General features: G+C 36.1%; 1 protein-coding gene across 1 annotated transcript in view; it reads right to left on the bottom strand.

Moving 5' to 3' along the window:
- Nucleotides 1–2,258: 2,258 nt before the first annotated feature.
- Nucleotides 2,259–17,116, bottom strand: part of LOC145675126 (adenylate cyclase type 2-like) — a 1,402,841-nt gene continuing 1,387,983 nt past the window's right edge. The window contains exons 9-10 of the mRNA XM_081745496.1: nucleotides 2,870–2,997; nucleotides 2,259–2,346 (exon numbers count right to left, since the gene is read on the bottom strand). Coding sequence (XP_081601622.1) covers nucleotides 2,259–2,346; nucleotides 2,870–2,997 — 216 coding nt within the window. The remainder of the gene's footprint in view (nucleotides 2,347–2,869; nucleotides 2,998–17,116) is intronic.

Below are 17,116 nucleotides of genomic sequence, written 5' to 3'. Positions count from 1 at the left end.
GACCATAAACATGGTTGTCATCTGGAAGGTAGTGTTACCAACTCAGCACAAAATTGATATCTCAGAAATAGAGCAACTCGGACATGGGGAAAACGCAAAGTAACACAAAAGACAATACGAAGGACTGATTGATTGTATGTGGGTGGAAAAGGTGGACGATAATCATGCGTGAATATCACACATGACTGAGAACAAATAAAGAGAAAGAATAGAGAACAATGGGCCTAGTCAGCCGTTGTGGTTTAACTGCAGTTTGATGTGCAGGTTGATAATGAATAGGTGGTCAACACACAAATAATTTCTCGCAGTGAGCATCGCAGATGTAAGCAAGCTGGTTACACACGTCTCTACAACATTCTTCTGTAAGTCCTATTTCCTAACTATATTTCTGAAGATGTTTGGAATGTCCAAGTATCTCACTGAAATAGCCACATTTAAAGAACGCAAAGCGGATCAAATTTGTGAATCACCTTGAAGAAAACTAGAAATTAACAAATAACTGAAGGCGTAGAAAATTGAAGGCGTTGCCACACTTTACTGCTCGATAATAAGACAGGACTAGCTCGGGAGAGTAATACTCCTGGAAGTAGAAACTAAATACACGATTCTGATTGCTTGGCATTATCCGTTTCTGGCCACGTAGCATACATATAGCAGAAATCAAACGCTTTCTGCTGTCGAGTGTGCTAGTGCAACGGGCTAGCAACGGAAATCTCTTTTGGCGTGGGCTCAAACCCGGCCCAGGGAAAGCTTTTTTATTTGTTTAATTTTCATAACACTTTTTTCACTAAAATAAGATGAAAATAATACTCAAAAAAGTTATTTACTTTTGTGCAGATAAGTACTACTACTAGTAGTAGTAGTAGTAGTAATAGTAGTAGTAGTAGTAGTAGTAGTAGTAGTAGTAGTAGTAGTAGTAGTAGTAGTAGTAGTAGTAGTAGGAACGGGTTAGAAGCCCCACAGGGCTCGTTTTGTTCCACCTTGACACCCATGACATAAATTTTGTGACCAACTTGAAAAACTGGCTAGGGTCGGGTAAGACAGCTGACTAGGGTAGCGCGTGAAAAAACGTACTTCCGGGAGTATTACTCTCTCGAGCGGGTCGTGATAAGACCAATGTATCGGTGATGAACTTAATCATGTCTTTGAATGGACGAAAGAAGAACACGTTAGTAGGTTGTACAAAACCTGTACATTTCGCAGGAATCAACTTCTTATAGAGCTCAAGACAGTCAGAAACTGTTTTGTTATAAATAATATGAGTATATAGGTACAGAGACAACTAAACAATGATCACATATTACCATTCACCCATATACAAGTGTTTCTGCCCGTATACTCATTGGACACATCAGAAGTTCAGGTGTAGTTTAAACACTTTTAAGGCAGTTCTTACTAATCACTGTTACTTTGCATTCTAGACATCTTTGTTCACTTATAGAACACTTCAGGACATTTTTGGATACCTTGAGCATAGACTAGAATGTCATTTAAAAACAAGTTGAAACACATTTTTTGCGGTGTACCATCTGGTCATACGATGCAACTGTGTACTCAACAGCAATTGTAACGTATATATGAGAAATTGGAAACAGTGGAGCCATTGCTTGTGAACTGCAGAGGTATATTGCTAAGTTTACGAATCGTTTTCGAAACACTTGAAAAACCAGAAATCAACACACCTACTACATACAATGCTTGGAAAATCAAATTTGAAAATGAAATGAAATCTTTAAGTTTTACGTCCCACAGTTATGCCGGTTAGGCTAAAGGAGACGGTGATGATGAGAGATGAGTGAAATGGTGGAATAAAGAAAGTGGGAGGAAACGGGAGAACCCCGAGAAAACCCACGAGCACGGTGTTTGTCCACCACAAAGTCCACACGGCGTGAGCAGGAATCAAACCAGGGACCCCAAGCACCGGAGGTGAACGCTCTACCACTGAGCCACCGTGCCCCCCAAAAATCAAATTTGAGTCCAGTAGGGAGTGGGTATATAGATATTACTTACTTGCTTCTTCATTTTTATACAAGTCATAAAAAAAAACAATTCTGGTATAATATTTATGGTAGTAAAGATCAGAGTACAGAGTAATTCTGTTCAGGATATTAGAGTGATTTTCCTTCTGTATTTGAATATTTGTTTTAAATGCTTTTCAAACAATGAAATAGAAAACTGATAATTCTAAACACAATGCTATTCAAACGTGACGTATAATCAAAACAGGCTAGTTTGCACTATTACAGGTACGTGCTCTCCTATAGTTCTAACGTCTCTATCATCACTTTATTTGTACTAATAGAAACTAGTGTTTCAATGACTAGTGTTCCAGGTGCTCCAAAAAGTCTAAGAAGTTGGATTGCAATTAAGTTTTCTACTAGCAAAGTTTGTCTTTCTTAAAAGATAAGCCAAATGTGAAGAGATATTCTGCCAAATATGAAGGAGAGATCTGTTCCTTTTCACACGAATGCTTGAATTACACGAATCACTTGTCCCAGTAATGCATTGGTAGAAAAGCAGTAATCTGAGGTAAATGGGGCTGGGATTGTAATCCCTCACTAGTTTCTAGAACCTTCTCAGAATCAAGGGTTGGATTGGGGGCGGTTGTCATATCGTGAATTATTGGAAGCGGGTTTTAAGATCCAATAAATAAACTGTTCAACCAATTATTAGGTATCCAAATTTGAAGTGCATTAAGACAAATTAGATTACTTATATACGAAATAGCGTATGCTTTTTATTATAAGCGTCAATACTAAAAAGTAACATCATCTATAACAAAAATATCAACAATAATAATAATAATAATAATAATAATAATAATAATAATAATAATAATAATAATAATAAATATTCTTTATTTACTTGCCTAATTGCTTCAATCATTTCCAACCCCATGTTGACACAGTTGTAAGCGTGATTGGGTCTTGAAATGGGAAGACCACTAACACAGTAATAGCAGTCTCCTAGAATTTTTATTCTCATGCACTGGTTTTCCTGCAAATATATAAAAAAGTGAATTAGCAGTTTCAATTAACTTTACTGAATCATTCAAATTAACAAGAAGATACATCAAAGTTTAAGTTCATGTTAATTTCGAATTTTTAAAGTATACAGGGTGTTTATTTTTATAAATGTATTACAAAGTTAAGGACATACACTTTTACCCTATATACACAATATAAGAAACAAATAAGTTTGGTTTCAGAGTGTGAAACTACGATAGAGTTCCAACTCTCTGGGATCCAATAAGTTTCGTTTCGGAGAATGAAACTGCAACGGATTTCCAACTCTCGGGAATCCAATAAGTTTGGTTTCAGAGTGTGAAACTACGATGGAGTTCCAACCTTCGTGGATACAATAAGTTTGGTTTCAGAGTGTGAAACTACGATGGAGTTCCAACACTCGGGGATCCAATAAGTTTGGTTTCAGAGTGTGAAACTACGATGGAGTTCCAACTCTCTGGGATCTAACAAGTTTCGTTTCAGAAAGTGAAACTGCAATGCATTTCCAACTCTCGGGGATCCAACAAGTTTCGGTTCAGAGTGTGAAACTACGATGAAGCTTCAACCTTCGGAGATCCAATAAGTTTGGTTTCAGAGTGTGAAACTACGATGGAGCTCCAACCTTCGGGGATCCAATAAGTATGGGTTCAGAGTGTGAAACTACGATGGAATTCCAACTCTTGGAGATATCACTAGTCTACAGAAACAAAAATGCTGATGTTTGAAACTGTTTTATTTGTCGAACAACCCTCGTAATTAATTTACATTTAAAAGATCGAAAGACGTAACTCATCAATATATTCTAAACCTACCTCAAAGGTTTCTTGATTACGCTCCGGCCTATTTATGTATGATAAAAGAATATGAATAAAACTCATTTATCCATTGTGCACTATTGTTAGGTGTGAACCAATACGAACGCAAATTGTGAACTTCATTAGGACGCTTACGGCTTCTGTACTTTTAATGTTCGTTCTTCTTTTGTTGTGGTCAAAGGGAGTGATTGCAATTATCCTGCTCTTATTCACTCCTTTTTTTGTCACTTCATCCCGTGTACAATTTAAATGAAGAAAGGCTTCAGAAGGATCGGAGAAGACAAGAAATGAGAATAGTCTGTTGTTTGCAGTTGTTGGGAATCCAAGAAGGATGGAAAGAAAAGTACAAGATTCAGGTCAAGTGCCATTCATTGTGGTGCTGTTATAAGGGTTGCCAGGCCTTGTATCTAAAATTGAAGTCAAAATGATGCATCAGCTGTTCTTACAGTTAGAGGCAGTGGTACTATTTTAGTTTTTTTGAAAACGTCCAATTAATAGACGCAACTATTTAGTTTCTTTGAATTACAAGCTCTTTCTCGCAGCAAGGTTATTTATAAATATTTTAACGTTTATCCAACATTCTGAAACGACACACTCTTCCACCGGGGATTAAATTGGAACTATACAGAGTCGGGCAAAAAATGTGTCGTATTCAACTGACGTCACAATTTGTTGCTCCTCTTCTCACTAAAGAACACGGAGAGGGGAAGGAGCAGATAACGTGATGTTGATAAAAAAAAATAGTGGTGTCAGGCACACCAGAACACCTGTAGCGTTTTGCATGCTTACTACTCATGGATTCATGACTGCATTGGCAAAACTTGCTCTGTACGTCATTACCTTCCCCTGCTGTCCTCATTGTGTTTGTCTCTGATTTATTCACCTTATAAAACCACGCTTTTAGGTCATGCATAAACCAATTGGAAATAACTGGATAGACTGTTTTAATATATTTCCTATAACAACAGTATACACAGTACATAGTAGTAATCGATAGGAAACATAATGCAATCTGTAACACAGCAACATAAACAATGCCACCTATAACACCACACATGTAACATATGTTTATCTCTTGACCATAAAACCAGTTATTTAGCCACCATTCGTGATAATATATGTTTGACTCACGAAGTTGTCATTAGCGTTCTCGATTTTATTGATTCGACCTCTTCCTGTATTCTACAGATAGTATTAAATTTCTTTACCCATTTTAGTATTATGTGCCAATTTGTTCTAGTATTACAACGATGAAGTGCTGTCTAAAACTTACGCTGAAGTGCACCATTACCACTCGGCAATTACTGTTAAAATATGGGTCATCTCCTCTGGTATGGTTAATTGGCACAGTAGATTTGGTTCACGTGGTCCCGGATTCGTTTCTTGGTGAGGAACATTAAAAATTCGAATGCATTACTGCGGTTGTGATCAGGCCCAGACTTAAGCCGATTGCCCGCAATTAGTTTCCGCGCTCTCGGTTTATCAAATGCAAACAACGTATTGCAAATTGTCTTGGAACCTAGGTCCAATCAAAATTGTTTCCGATTGAGCTCCGTACCTCTTAAACATCAACCTCAACATCAGAGTTGAAAAGGGATGCTGATCTTCAATAAACAAACAGCTGGAAAGGGATGCTAACCTTGAACAAAGAAACAAACAGCAATCATCAATCACCAATCCTGTCTGTATTAAAATCCAATGTTTTATTGCTAATAAATTGGTTCTCCTCCTTCTATAACAATTCATGCACGATTCCATCCTTACTGCGGGCCTGCAAGGGATGCAAATCTTTGAAAGTGGTACATAAAATATATCAAACTATGTATTTATATTAAACGCATTTTAATTAATGCCTTTGGAAGAGCATCGTTGAAAGAAGGTTGTTTTGGAGGGCAAGGAGATGAGAGAACTAAGAAAGTCCTGTTCTGAATAGTTAAGTGATATCCGTTTTAAAATATTCAAGTAATTCAATGTCTTACTACTCTACTACAACGTTCATCTAATGCATATTGTTTCTCGTACAAACCTGTGACTAAGTTTCTAGAATGCAATTTTACCCATTCCTCAATTTACCCAAGACAATAAAACTCCTAGTTTTCAGTCTGTAACATCACTTCAACAGAACATGTAAAGACTTAAAATAACATTACCAACCTATCATTGTGCAAATCTTTACATTACTAGTACACTTTTATCATGGTGAGAATTTTAAAAAATCCGTTTTTTCTTCGTAAAAGAGATATTTGTATTTGTTCTTCCCAAGTGATATAATTAACTCTATGGCTTAAGATACCTGGAACAACATCTCCGCAAAAAAAATATACCTAGCTATTGAATCGTATTCTGTGCGAAGCCAACCTAGTAAGGATTGTTATCAATACCTCCTTAAGATGAATATTTAGATTATGGTTCCATTTTCTTCTTGGTCTGTTCAAAGGTCTGTTCTCAACAAATTCCAATAAACAAGTCAATCAATCAACGTCGTATTTGTATCGTTTAAACTACTGCAGTAATAAGCTACAATGAATTGAATTTTGCGTTAAATTTTGGACTCATTTAGAATTAATCAAGAAATATGTATAGCATAAGAAACAAAATAATACTTGACTTTTGGGTTAGACATCCTCTTATGCACGAAACAAGATTCGAGACTGTCTTGTCTCGAAAAAAAAGCAACTGTTCCTTCTGAAAGAGCTCTGGAAATTCGTCACAAAAGTTTTTTCTCATCTGATACGTAATCCCAGTTGACATACAGGTAGTAGGCATTGAAACTGAAAGACCTGGTAGAGAGCCATAATTTGTATTTAATAAAATGCTGAGGCGCCTTTGGCGGCCAGTACAACAGCAACGCGACGTGGGAAGGATTATTAGAGGTCCCGCAACATTTGCAGAGGGATTTCCACCATTCTTCTTGAAGCACAGTGACAAGTTGAGCACGTGCACGTGGTGGAGGGAAACGCTTCCTCACTCGATCCTATAACAAATCTCATGTAAGTTCAATAATTTTCTGATCCGGGATTCAGCGGGCCATGGAAGATGTTCAACCTCACTGTCATGCTAATCGAAGCACTCTGTGACAAGTTTAGCAATGTAAATGGGGCAGTTATCCTGGAATACTGCACCACGTTTGGGAAGAATGTTCGAACCATAGATGTAAATGGTCCTCCAGAATAGCCCTATAGTCTTTGGCAGTGAAACATTCCTCTAGAACAATTAGGGGACCCGAAGTCTACCACGATATTGTACCCCAAACCATCACGGATCTGCCTCCATGTTCGATTGTGGGTATCACGCAGCCTGGATTGCATGCATCAAAGAGGCTTTTCCAGACAAACAATCTCCCTTTGTTTGGAAAACAGTATATATACATTTTACATACAGAATATGACATATTTTAGATCATTCAACCTTTAAGTGTTATGTTTCTAGCGCCACTAAACTCCCTTTGTATCATTTGTACTACTGATGAAAGGCTTCGATTTTGCGACACCGAAAACTATGTAATCGACACTAATATCGGTCATTTTCGATTTTATATATATATATATATATATATATATATATATATATATATATATATATATATATATATATATATATATATCCTCCCCCGAGAATTGGGGATGAATTTGGATTTAAATAATATCGGGTATGTCACTGTTCATCTCAGCGATCCGGAAAACTTATGAATTTGACACTAATATTGGTTATGTTCAATCATTTTAAAACATTTTCCCCTCCACTAAGTTGCACCGTCAAAGTGAAATGACAAAAACCAGGCCCGAACCTCACCTATGTTGAAAGTTTTTTCGAGGTCGGTCGGGTGGTTCAAGAATTATTAAGTACAAAAGTAGTCACTATCGATGCTTTAGGAGGACCATACTACTGATTGAGGTGCCACTAGTGTTGAAATATAACCTCATTAACTTCTTCATTATGACTCCAGCAACATGACAGTACATAGTTTGGTTGATGAGATAGAGCCTAAAAGATATCATTAACTCTTAATAATTTAATATTTGTTTAACTACAATATTGCCCAAATATAACATATAGTATATCAGCCAGCAGATAACGAGCTGAACAAAGCAACTTGCTTGAGAATAAAACCTCATGCGCAGTTTTCGAAAAGATCAAAAAGGACGAATTGCTACAGCGTTAACATAAATATGATTTATTGTCGACGAATTGCTATAGCCTTAAAATAATTTATTGCCGATAATAATTGACAACTTTTATTCTACTGGAATAAATTGCGCGTATTTATTGATGTACTGTAATGTAACAAAATAAACTGTTAACTAGTAGATTATATTTCATCCTTGTCTTTACTTAACTGTTTACTTTCCTGTTGTCTTTACTTAACAGTGTTATATTTTTTTTTTACTTGTATCTGGCAACCTTGATAAGAGACCTTTCCTTTTTTTGCACCATCTTGTCTTTGTTCTTCAGAATGACAGCTACCTCGCTGACGTCATTGCTGCCGAAGCTATTTGTTATTTCTTTCTTTTATTTGGTGAAGCCGAGATGGTTTCTCTATATAACACCAGGCTCTTCTTTTTCACTCCTTTTTATTATTTTTTTCTTTTTGTTTACCTTTCTCTTTTCTCTTACCTGTTATTTATTTGTTTGGAACTTGAAGAGGAAAAGGAAACCTATTATACAACGTTCATTCAACAGAACCAATTATATCAATATAGAAAGAACACTGTAGAGAAAGAAGAAAAATCGAAGAAAATGTCAAAACTATCTTTCTGTTAGGTTATTCTAAAGAAATTCTGGCACTTTTTATATATAATATCACTTAAAAAAAGGAAAAGCTTCGAGATCTACCTGATGCACATTGGTGATCGACTGTTTGGCCAACCATGCCTTTGATTTTATAAAAAAAACATGGATAGGAACGTTAGGATCTAATTGCGTTAACAAATACTGGTTTCTGGTAATGTGATTAATTATGATTAAAAGTAGAAAGAATTGCGTTTGATAAAGGTTATTATGTTTGTTTATATGGTTTTATATGGTTTTTGAAGGATTATATTATAATAACTTGTATGGTTTTGTTTACAAACAACCGACATGCGCTTGTGTTTACAAACATCAACCAAGTGTGTCTTACTACGGATTACTATAGCTGCAGACGATAGGGACAACAGCCCCACCGCTCGTCATGTGACAACGAAGAAACAACAGTGCCACCGCCTTCCCTGGGGGACCTATATAACCAAGAGGATATCAACGACAAGCATCAGTCTCCGACTGGTCAAATCACCTTCCTTGGTTTGCAGTAGAGCTCTGGAAGTACCTTACTTAAGCCCAAATCCTTTAGCTTGCGTTGAAGCTCTTGGCTTCTTTTAACCCTGGCTTGCAATGCAGCTTTGTGGGAACATTTACCCCCCTCTCTCTCTCTTTGTTTGCAGTGAACATTGGGAGATTCCTTACCACAACACTGGCTTTGCTTGCAGTGGAGTTCTGTCCCGACTTTAACCCCTCTCGGCTTACAGTGGAGTATTGTGTGTCCTACCCCTCCTTACGTAGCTTCCTTCGTGAGGAATCCTTCCCGAGACCGTCAGAGCGAAGAGAGACACCTATTTTGTCCAAGCACTAGAAATGTGTGCCTATTTGTTTTATAGTGGAATTTTGTATTAAAATCTGGTAGTGGGAGAAAACGATTCCGGACTGTAATTTATGCTCTAACTATACATGAACAAGCAGAACTTTATACATTATTCAGTATAAATTTATATTGCCTAAATGTTATGTATGTGTTTATACTGACATTTTCCGTGGAAATCGTATTTGGTATTAAAGTACACGCATAAGTAAACAAAAAAGCCTAGGAGGTCGACAGTGAAGCTCAGTGAGTTCAGGAAATCAACGAAGGAATCGAATGTAATCGAGGAAAGCGGCTACGAGGTAGCAAGTGACCGAGGTGATCGGTGAAGAGCTCGATCGAAGGTCGATGGTGGCCGACGAGATCGACGATAAGGTCAATGGTGAATAAGAAGATCGACAATGATGTCAATGATAACAGAAGGTTGACAATGATGTCAATGGTGACCGAGGAGGTCGAAAGTAAAATTGAGAAGACCCAGGAAATCAACGAACGAGTCGTTTGATGGTAGACCTATGTGAAAGACAAAGGTTATTCTCTGTTTTAGACAGACAGGGAAGAATGTATTAAGGATAGGAATTTCATTTCTGATTAGTACCGGGAAGAATGTTGGAAGTTGTTGTTTTGAGATCTGGTGGATATTCTGTTGTTTTCTTTGACACAAATGAAGTTTAATATGGTGATCATTTTTTAATATTTTATATTGCTGACCTTGTGTAAGTTTTGTGGTTGTTTTACACATATTGGGCCTTATGCAAAGTCGTTTTGAAGTATGATTAGCGCCATACTAAAAGCCTGACTACTGCAGGAAACATATGTTAGTCGAACTCTTTAGTATGGCACTCATCACGCGTCAGAACGACTCTACATGAGGCCCATTATGTTTATACATATGCTACGTTTTGAGGGAATAAAAGCTATTATTTGAAAGAAATGTTTAGAAATTTCTGAAAAAAGTTTAAAAGATAATTTTGATATATTTGGTTATAACTTGGTTTCTTGAAATGTCTATTACTAACTATGTAAGTTCTAAGAGTTGTACAAATTGTAAAGCGAAGCAAGAGTATAAATCACTCATTTTTGCTTCTCTAAAAAGTTCCAAAACGTTACGACCCATTATACAAAACCAAGCAACAATCCCTTAGTTTGACAGTGACTACTAATAACTTAGATAGAGTTGTAATATGACTTAGGAGTACTTTTAATTTCTTGTTCTGTACATAGAAACGATATCAAGATCGTGTATTTTGGAAACATCAGCTAAACTGTAATAATGTCAAAAATAACTCCCTGGACCACATTACAGAGGCGTAGAATCGTGTGTTAAACTTTTGAAATACCAATAAATATGCATTTACTGTCATCTGTGGAGCTAATCTATACTATTTTATAAAAGTAGAAATGAGCCATCATCACGCAGGCCAATATTATAATAAAAACATTTTGCATGAGGATGGTTTAATAATTCCGCAAATGCTGAAAGAAAATTATAGGCAGTGGAGTATTACGATTTTGTTTCGGGAGGAGGGGCTTTGCTAATTTCAGTCCTGGAAATGTGAAACTTGTGCAAGATATTTTATTTACTTTAATATAGTAAATAAAATTTCAGGGGTCTTAAGCCCAGAATACCCCCTTTAAATACGCCACTGATTATAAGGCTTTTTTTAAATATAGTTTCTACTCATACGACACTAATACAGGTAGGAAGAATTGATAAATAGAAGTGGATACTATAAAAAAAAGCCCTATAGTTTCATATAGCATTTGCAGAATTATTAGCACTAGGTCTGTTAGTATTAGGAACAGTATGTGCGTCACCAGGAACTTTCGCAGAGGTGAGTCCTAAGGGTTCGGACTCCCCTTCCCGAAATCCCAGCTCTTCTGTAAATTTATTCTAATTTTAGGAGTGATTCTACAGAGTTTAACATAATTGATCCTTATATTAAATTTGGACTCACCAAAGGACTATTTCGCATGTGTCTGTGCGCCACTGTTCGAATAAGGCGTTAAGAATTACATATGCAAATGGTTGGGGTCACACCCCAACAATTGGCTGAAATCGTGAGATCATTGGTAAAGTTTTATTGAAAACTTTTATATTTATTCTTTGGCTTTTATGTTAATAGGGTCATTTAGGGACACTTGGACAAGGTTAAGAAACAACCCGACACTACTCTGAAAGTTACGATAATTTTACTCTGCAAAAGCAATAATATTTGACAATAATCCTTACCCTAGCTATTAAAATACAAACTCTTGGCTTGAATGCAGTACTTGCAAATGCAAGAACACGTAAAGGTAACGGTGCAGATCAGTAGATTTTGGAAATCTTGCGGGAGAACTCGACATTTACTATGGAAGATGTCGACACTATATAAACATTGAAATCCTTCACATCTTTGAAAACAGTGTTTTTTTTTTGTTTGTTTGTTTTTTTAAAACAAACATAAAACGCAATGAAATACTAGATGTAAGGTTTCTACTATCTACGTATGACTTATTTGCAAACTTTGCAGCAATTCATTACAACAAAGTTGAAATACAATAACACTGAAACAGTGTAAGCTCGTTAACAACGAACTTTGTTTTCAACCTGTTTTGCAACATATTGTATTTCAATATTTCACTACGAATAATAATCAATAATCGAAAATCACAATTTTACACAAGCATTTTCGGAATGCATATGCGATGAATCCAACAGAGAATGATTTCTTCCAACTGAAACTGAATTCTCAAATTCTTCTTTCACAACATTTTGCCAGGGTTCCTACGAACTAAGTTGTCGTAAGATAAATTGAAATCGTTTTTCAAACTGCGGAAGAAAGATACATTTAGGATTGAAAATTTTGAGTAATGTGTAGTGGGAGCATTAGAGGCTCTCTTTAATATATCAGGATCTTTGACACATTTACTGTGATAATCTAAAACCAAAGGCCCTTTACCATTAGGTTTAAACCGGACTAAATGACCCAGAAGCTGAGAAAGCGTGTTTGTTATGTGACTTAAACCTCTCATGTATACACTAAGATGAACCAGACGGTAGTCCTTCTTCCTTATAACAAAGGAACTACATGTCGAAATCTCCCTACAATCACTGTCGATTTATCTACTAAATGCATTGATCAACAAAAGTTGCCACGAGTTGTCATTGTAACAAGCAATGTGTGTCAGCCTGACACACATGCTTACATCGTAATACCAGTCCTTTGCCTCCTTTCATCAACATATACTACCGCAACCGCTATACCTTATTTTTGACTTACTGAAATATAATATGGATATTTTTTCTTAAATAAAGCTTTATATATCTATTTTAAAGGCTTCTGCTTCCTTTGGAAAGGCAAACTTAACTTTTCTGCATATGCAACTTGTCACTGAAAATCGACACTAGTCTTCTACGTACTGAATGTTTTTACTCGCATGCGTGTATGATCACTAGCTTTGCCAGACCTTAGAAGTGTCGAGATCTCCTTCCAAGCTGCTGAATGTACACAAAAAGGCATGTATTATCTTTGAGTTTGTGATGTTTAGATTACATATATAGTGTACCATAAGGGCATAAAGATTCAGTACACTGAGAATCACGTAAACGTGTGTAGGAAGAGAACTATCCAAAATAGCGATTTTCCTAATATGGAATACTAGCAGGATCCTAATATGGAATATTCCTAAATAGGTTCATACGTATGTGAACTAGAAGTGAAGAAGAATAACTGAATTGTAAGTTATATTATAGTCCGCATCACTTGAATTGGCGTATGGCGTCAACCAATAAACTTGCAGTGCACTGTTGGCAAACGTTCAGTGAGGTTTTTAATCATTCGTAAATGACCATAAATATGAACAAAATCAACTACGAAAGATTAAATTTCTTACTAAAGGTTTGGAATCAGCGCACTGCGAGATTATTGGTTGACTCCATACGCCAAATCGAGTGACGTGGACTGACAGGCTTGACATATTATTTTAGACCGAGCGTCAGCGAACATCTCCTAGTCGAGACGTTTTGCATTTGTGTTGTCTGTCTGTGTGTCTTGCGATAACTCCTGAACGCGTGAACCGATTTGAATGAAATTTTCACAGATTACTTATTAGTTCAAATGTCCCAAATGCTGTGTCGTCTACAATGCAAAGTAAAGAGAACAGCACGACAGTACCAATTGAAATAGTAAGTCCTCTACCACAGCATGGCAGCATTGTGAGTCCACAACTACAGCCACAGCATTGCAACACGCTTGGTCGAAAGCCAGATGAGGCTAAAGTAGTTACGAGCACTGTACACAAAAACGATTTAGAAGCTGCCTCTACCTCATCTCTGCAAGTAGTTAAAAAATGTTTAAATTTCCAAGCCCCTCCCCCCAAAACATCCAATCGAAACAGCCAAAGATAAGGACATCAAGTGGCTACAAGTTAGAAAGTTAGTCTGAAGAGACAGTGAGTGATTTGACCGAAGATCATGAAAGTTTAAGTAATCCTACTGATGATGACGATGGAGAGGAATGTGGACATTGTGGTAAATTGTGGTCGCGTAGTGTAGGGGAGGGGAGGGAGATTGGTTAAAGTGGACACTTTGTAAAAGATGGTCCCACGAAACGTGTTCCATGAAAGATGGAGAAAAATGTTTGTGGCCAGTGTTTTGTAAAGTAAAACTGGAATTAAAAATTTGGACGCCTTAAAAGACACTAATCCAGTATGTTCGAACTTTTTCTTTATATAGGGTATTTTTGTATACTTTATTTGTCGCACGTAGTTTGCTTCTCCGAATATTTCGTTTTACAAGCATTTTACAACATAGGTCTAATAAAGAATAAGTCCAATCAAATTCGATAATTTGAAAGAAAACCATCTGTGCCGTTGCCATAGTAACCGTCGTTTCTAGGGCAACAGATCCTGTCACGGTTAGCCAAAATTGAAAGAAGACGTAAAAATTTAACGAAGATAAAAGAGCTAACGTAGAGTTGGAGAGGAGTCGCTGAAATTAATTTTCTTTAATGAGGACGATTACGAAAGATCACTTACTGATTGAAATCCAGATTATTTTCCAATAGAGTAACTTCCAATAAACCTTTTGTTATTGTTAATTATTCCATATCGGACTCCCGAAGAAAACTCATCGAAACAACTTACTGACCGTGCCAATAGCGACTACTCTCAATCATGACTCCGTTTTCTTTCATTTAGAAATAGGAAAGAAAGAGAAGAAAGTAGAAGGGTAAAAGAAGGAGGTAGGTAAAGAAGAAAGAAAAGAGATAGGGTATTTTAATGAGAAACAGATTACTGGATAATTCCGGAAATATAGTAAAAGGTCGGGAAAGTCGTTGAAAGATGAATCATTCTAAATGTTGTTAACAACTAATCAATTTTGGAATGCTTCGGAATAGACACATGTTCCCTCATGCCACCCAGACCTAGCTCCAGGCACCACGATCATGGGGTTGCCCAGACCTAGACCTGGAAATGAGAAAAGTGAAGTTTAATTCTTTGTAAAGTTATTCCAACCGGTGATTGATAACTATCCAGCATCTGAACTCTGTCCTCTAGGATCGACCACACATATGAGTTAGCCGAGGAAAAAAAAAATCACACTTATCAACTCAATATAAATTTATGTATCGCATCAATAAAAGTCTCAACTTCCTGGAAGAAAGATGTCGTATTTAGGCTTATCCTGCTATTTTTGCTTCACTCCTCGAGCCGATTTAAACCATTAGTGACGGTCCTTCATGACCTAGGTTATTTACCTTAACACACATATTAAAACATGACACATATATTACAGATGTTAATATGACAAATGATATCACTAGAATTGCTTATATTAAATCTATCATGCATTCACTCGCTCACTCACTCAGGACAGTGTATATATGTTTAAAGGAAACCAACTAACTACAAAGGTATAAATAGTTTATTACATTTATAGTGAAAAAAAAGGACAAAACAAATAATTATGAAGAAAATATTAAAAGCACAAGTTCTTGGTTATATATTAATAGAGTACATAGTGTTATATTTTAGTAATTTTTTATATATTCAATCATATTGACAAACGAAAGAGAAAGGAAAACAAAATAATTACACGTATCATATCTTAGGCATGCTAAAGCAAAATGATGATTTGCGACATACGCAAAAGAAAAAAAAACTTATTTCACTTAAAAAAAAAAATTGGACAAAGAGGGAAGAAAAAAAAACTTTTGGTGTTAGAACTTATATGAGTCTCTACCTCACGTCGAGATATTAAAATATTAATAATTTCGAGCGTCCAAATCACAACTCACGCACTAGTCGTGGTGTCCAAAACGTTTCGCTCCATTTAACTTAATTTGTGGTCATTTATATATATCTCTATATGTATATATATATATCTATTGGTTTACAAAACCATTCGTCGTCTATATTTGGTTTGTAACTGGTAACAGTTTATATCTGCAATCGCACACTGCTACGTCTATACCCATCTAGGGATTTCGAGAAAATAACTTTCACTAGAGGAGGTTTTTCCTCTTAGACGGTCTATTTCCAAATTTATTAATCGAATAATTTCAAGTTATTTATCCAACACTGGGACACTTCACGAGACCTTTCATTAGGATCACTTTCGTATATGTTTATACATGGTTCGGATTAAAAAAAAAATGATCTTCCACAGGTGTACGGAGTATGATGGTTCAAATTGAGGATAAAAAAAAAACTGGTCAAGTCATAGGATACACATGTAGGTGAGAAGGATTCAAGGTGCACTTTCCACAATGGTTTTAGGTTAATTGTCCAGGGATAATATTTGTTATGATGTGGGTTACGTTTAGACCTGCCGATATTTTTTCAATGCATGCCATTATATAAGTACAGAGGTTATCACTTACATTGATTCAGAAGAAAAGGAAAATTACTTAAGTGCACGGCGGTATTCTTAACAAAATCTACATTCTTAATTCGTCGGAAGACTTCTGGTAAACTATAGCAACCAATACACGTCTAGGGGGACAGACACGAGCGCTCTTACATATATTCATAATACATTTAATATCATACTTTTACTTTAACATCATATTCACATACTAATTACACATACATTTCGAAGTATTTATTTCTCTCTCTCTATATATATATATTTATAATAAATGCGCACACATTTAAATTAATCATCCCCAACAATAAAATTTTTCAAGGTTGCAACATTGTCCAAGAAAACAAATGACTTCCAACATTACATTTGGAAACAAATTAACTTTTATCTGATACCGCGCGTCTATAAATTTTTAACTTTTATATAATCAATTCGTGTTTAAATCATGAAGGAAAAAAAAACTTTGTGAGGCAGGCACGTAACACAGAGCATTTCAAGATATAACTAGGTAAATCAAAATACAATTTCTGGGCCCAGGTTAACTACAAGGTAATTGAAAACCAAAACAGAAAGGAAAGTGACCAACGGATTAAAAAAAAAACTTAAGAGGAACGACGGTGAAAGAACGTAATCGAAGTGTCGTCAAATACTAAGTCTTTGTTCATTTCAGCGATAGGTCAAAATGTGACGGAGGACCCAATTATTATCTACTTTATCTATGAATCGTGTCTTGCAACGTCTCAGCTGGTAATTTCAGATCAGAGTTGTAAGTTAAATAAATTGTAAGCAACAAGTTCAAAATCGGGGGGGGGAAGGTTGAAAAAATTAA

The sequence above is a fragment of the Thermobia domestica genome, chromosome 18 (genome assembly GCF_964235325.1).
Source record: "Thermobia domestica chromosome 18, izTheDome1.hap1.1, whole genome shotgun sequence".
Classification (NCBI taxonomy): Eukaryota; Metazoa; Arthropoda; class Insecta; order Zygentoma; family Lepismatidae; genus Thermobia; species Thermobia domestica.
This window is presented reverse-complemented; position numbering and strand designations above follow the sequence as displayed.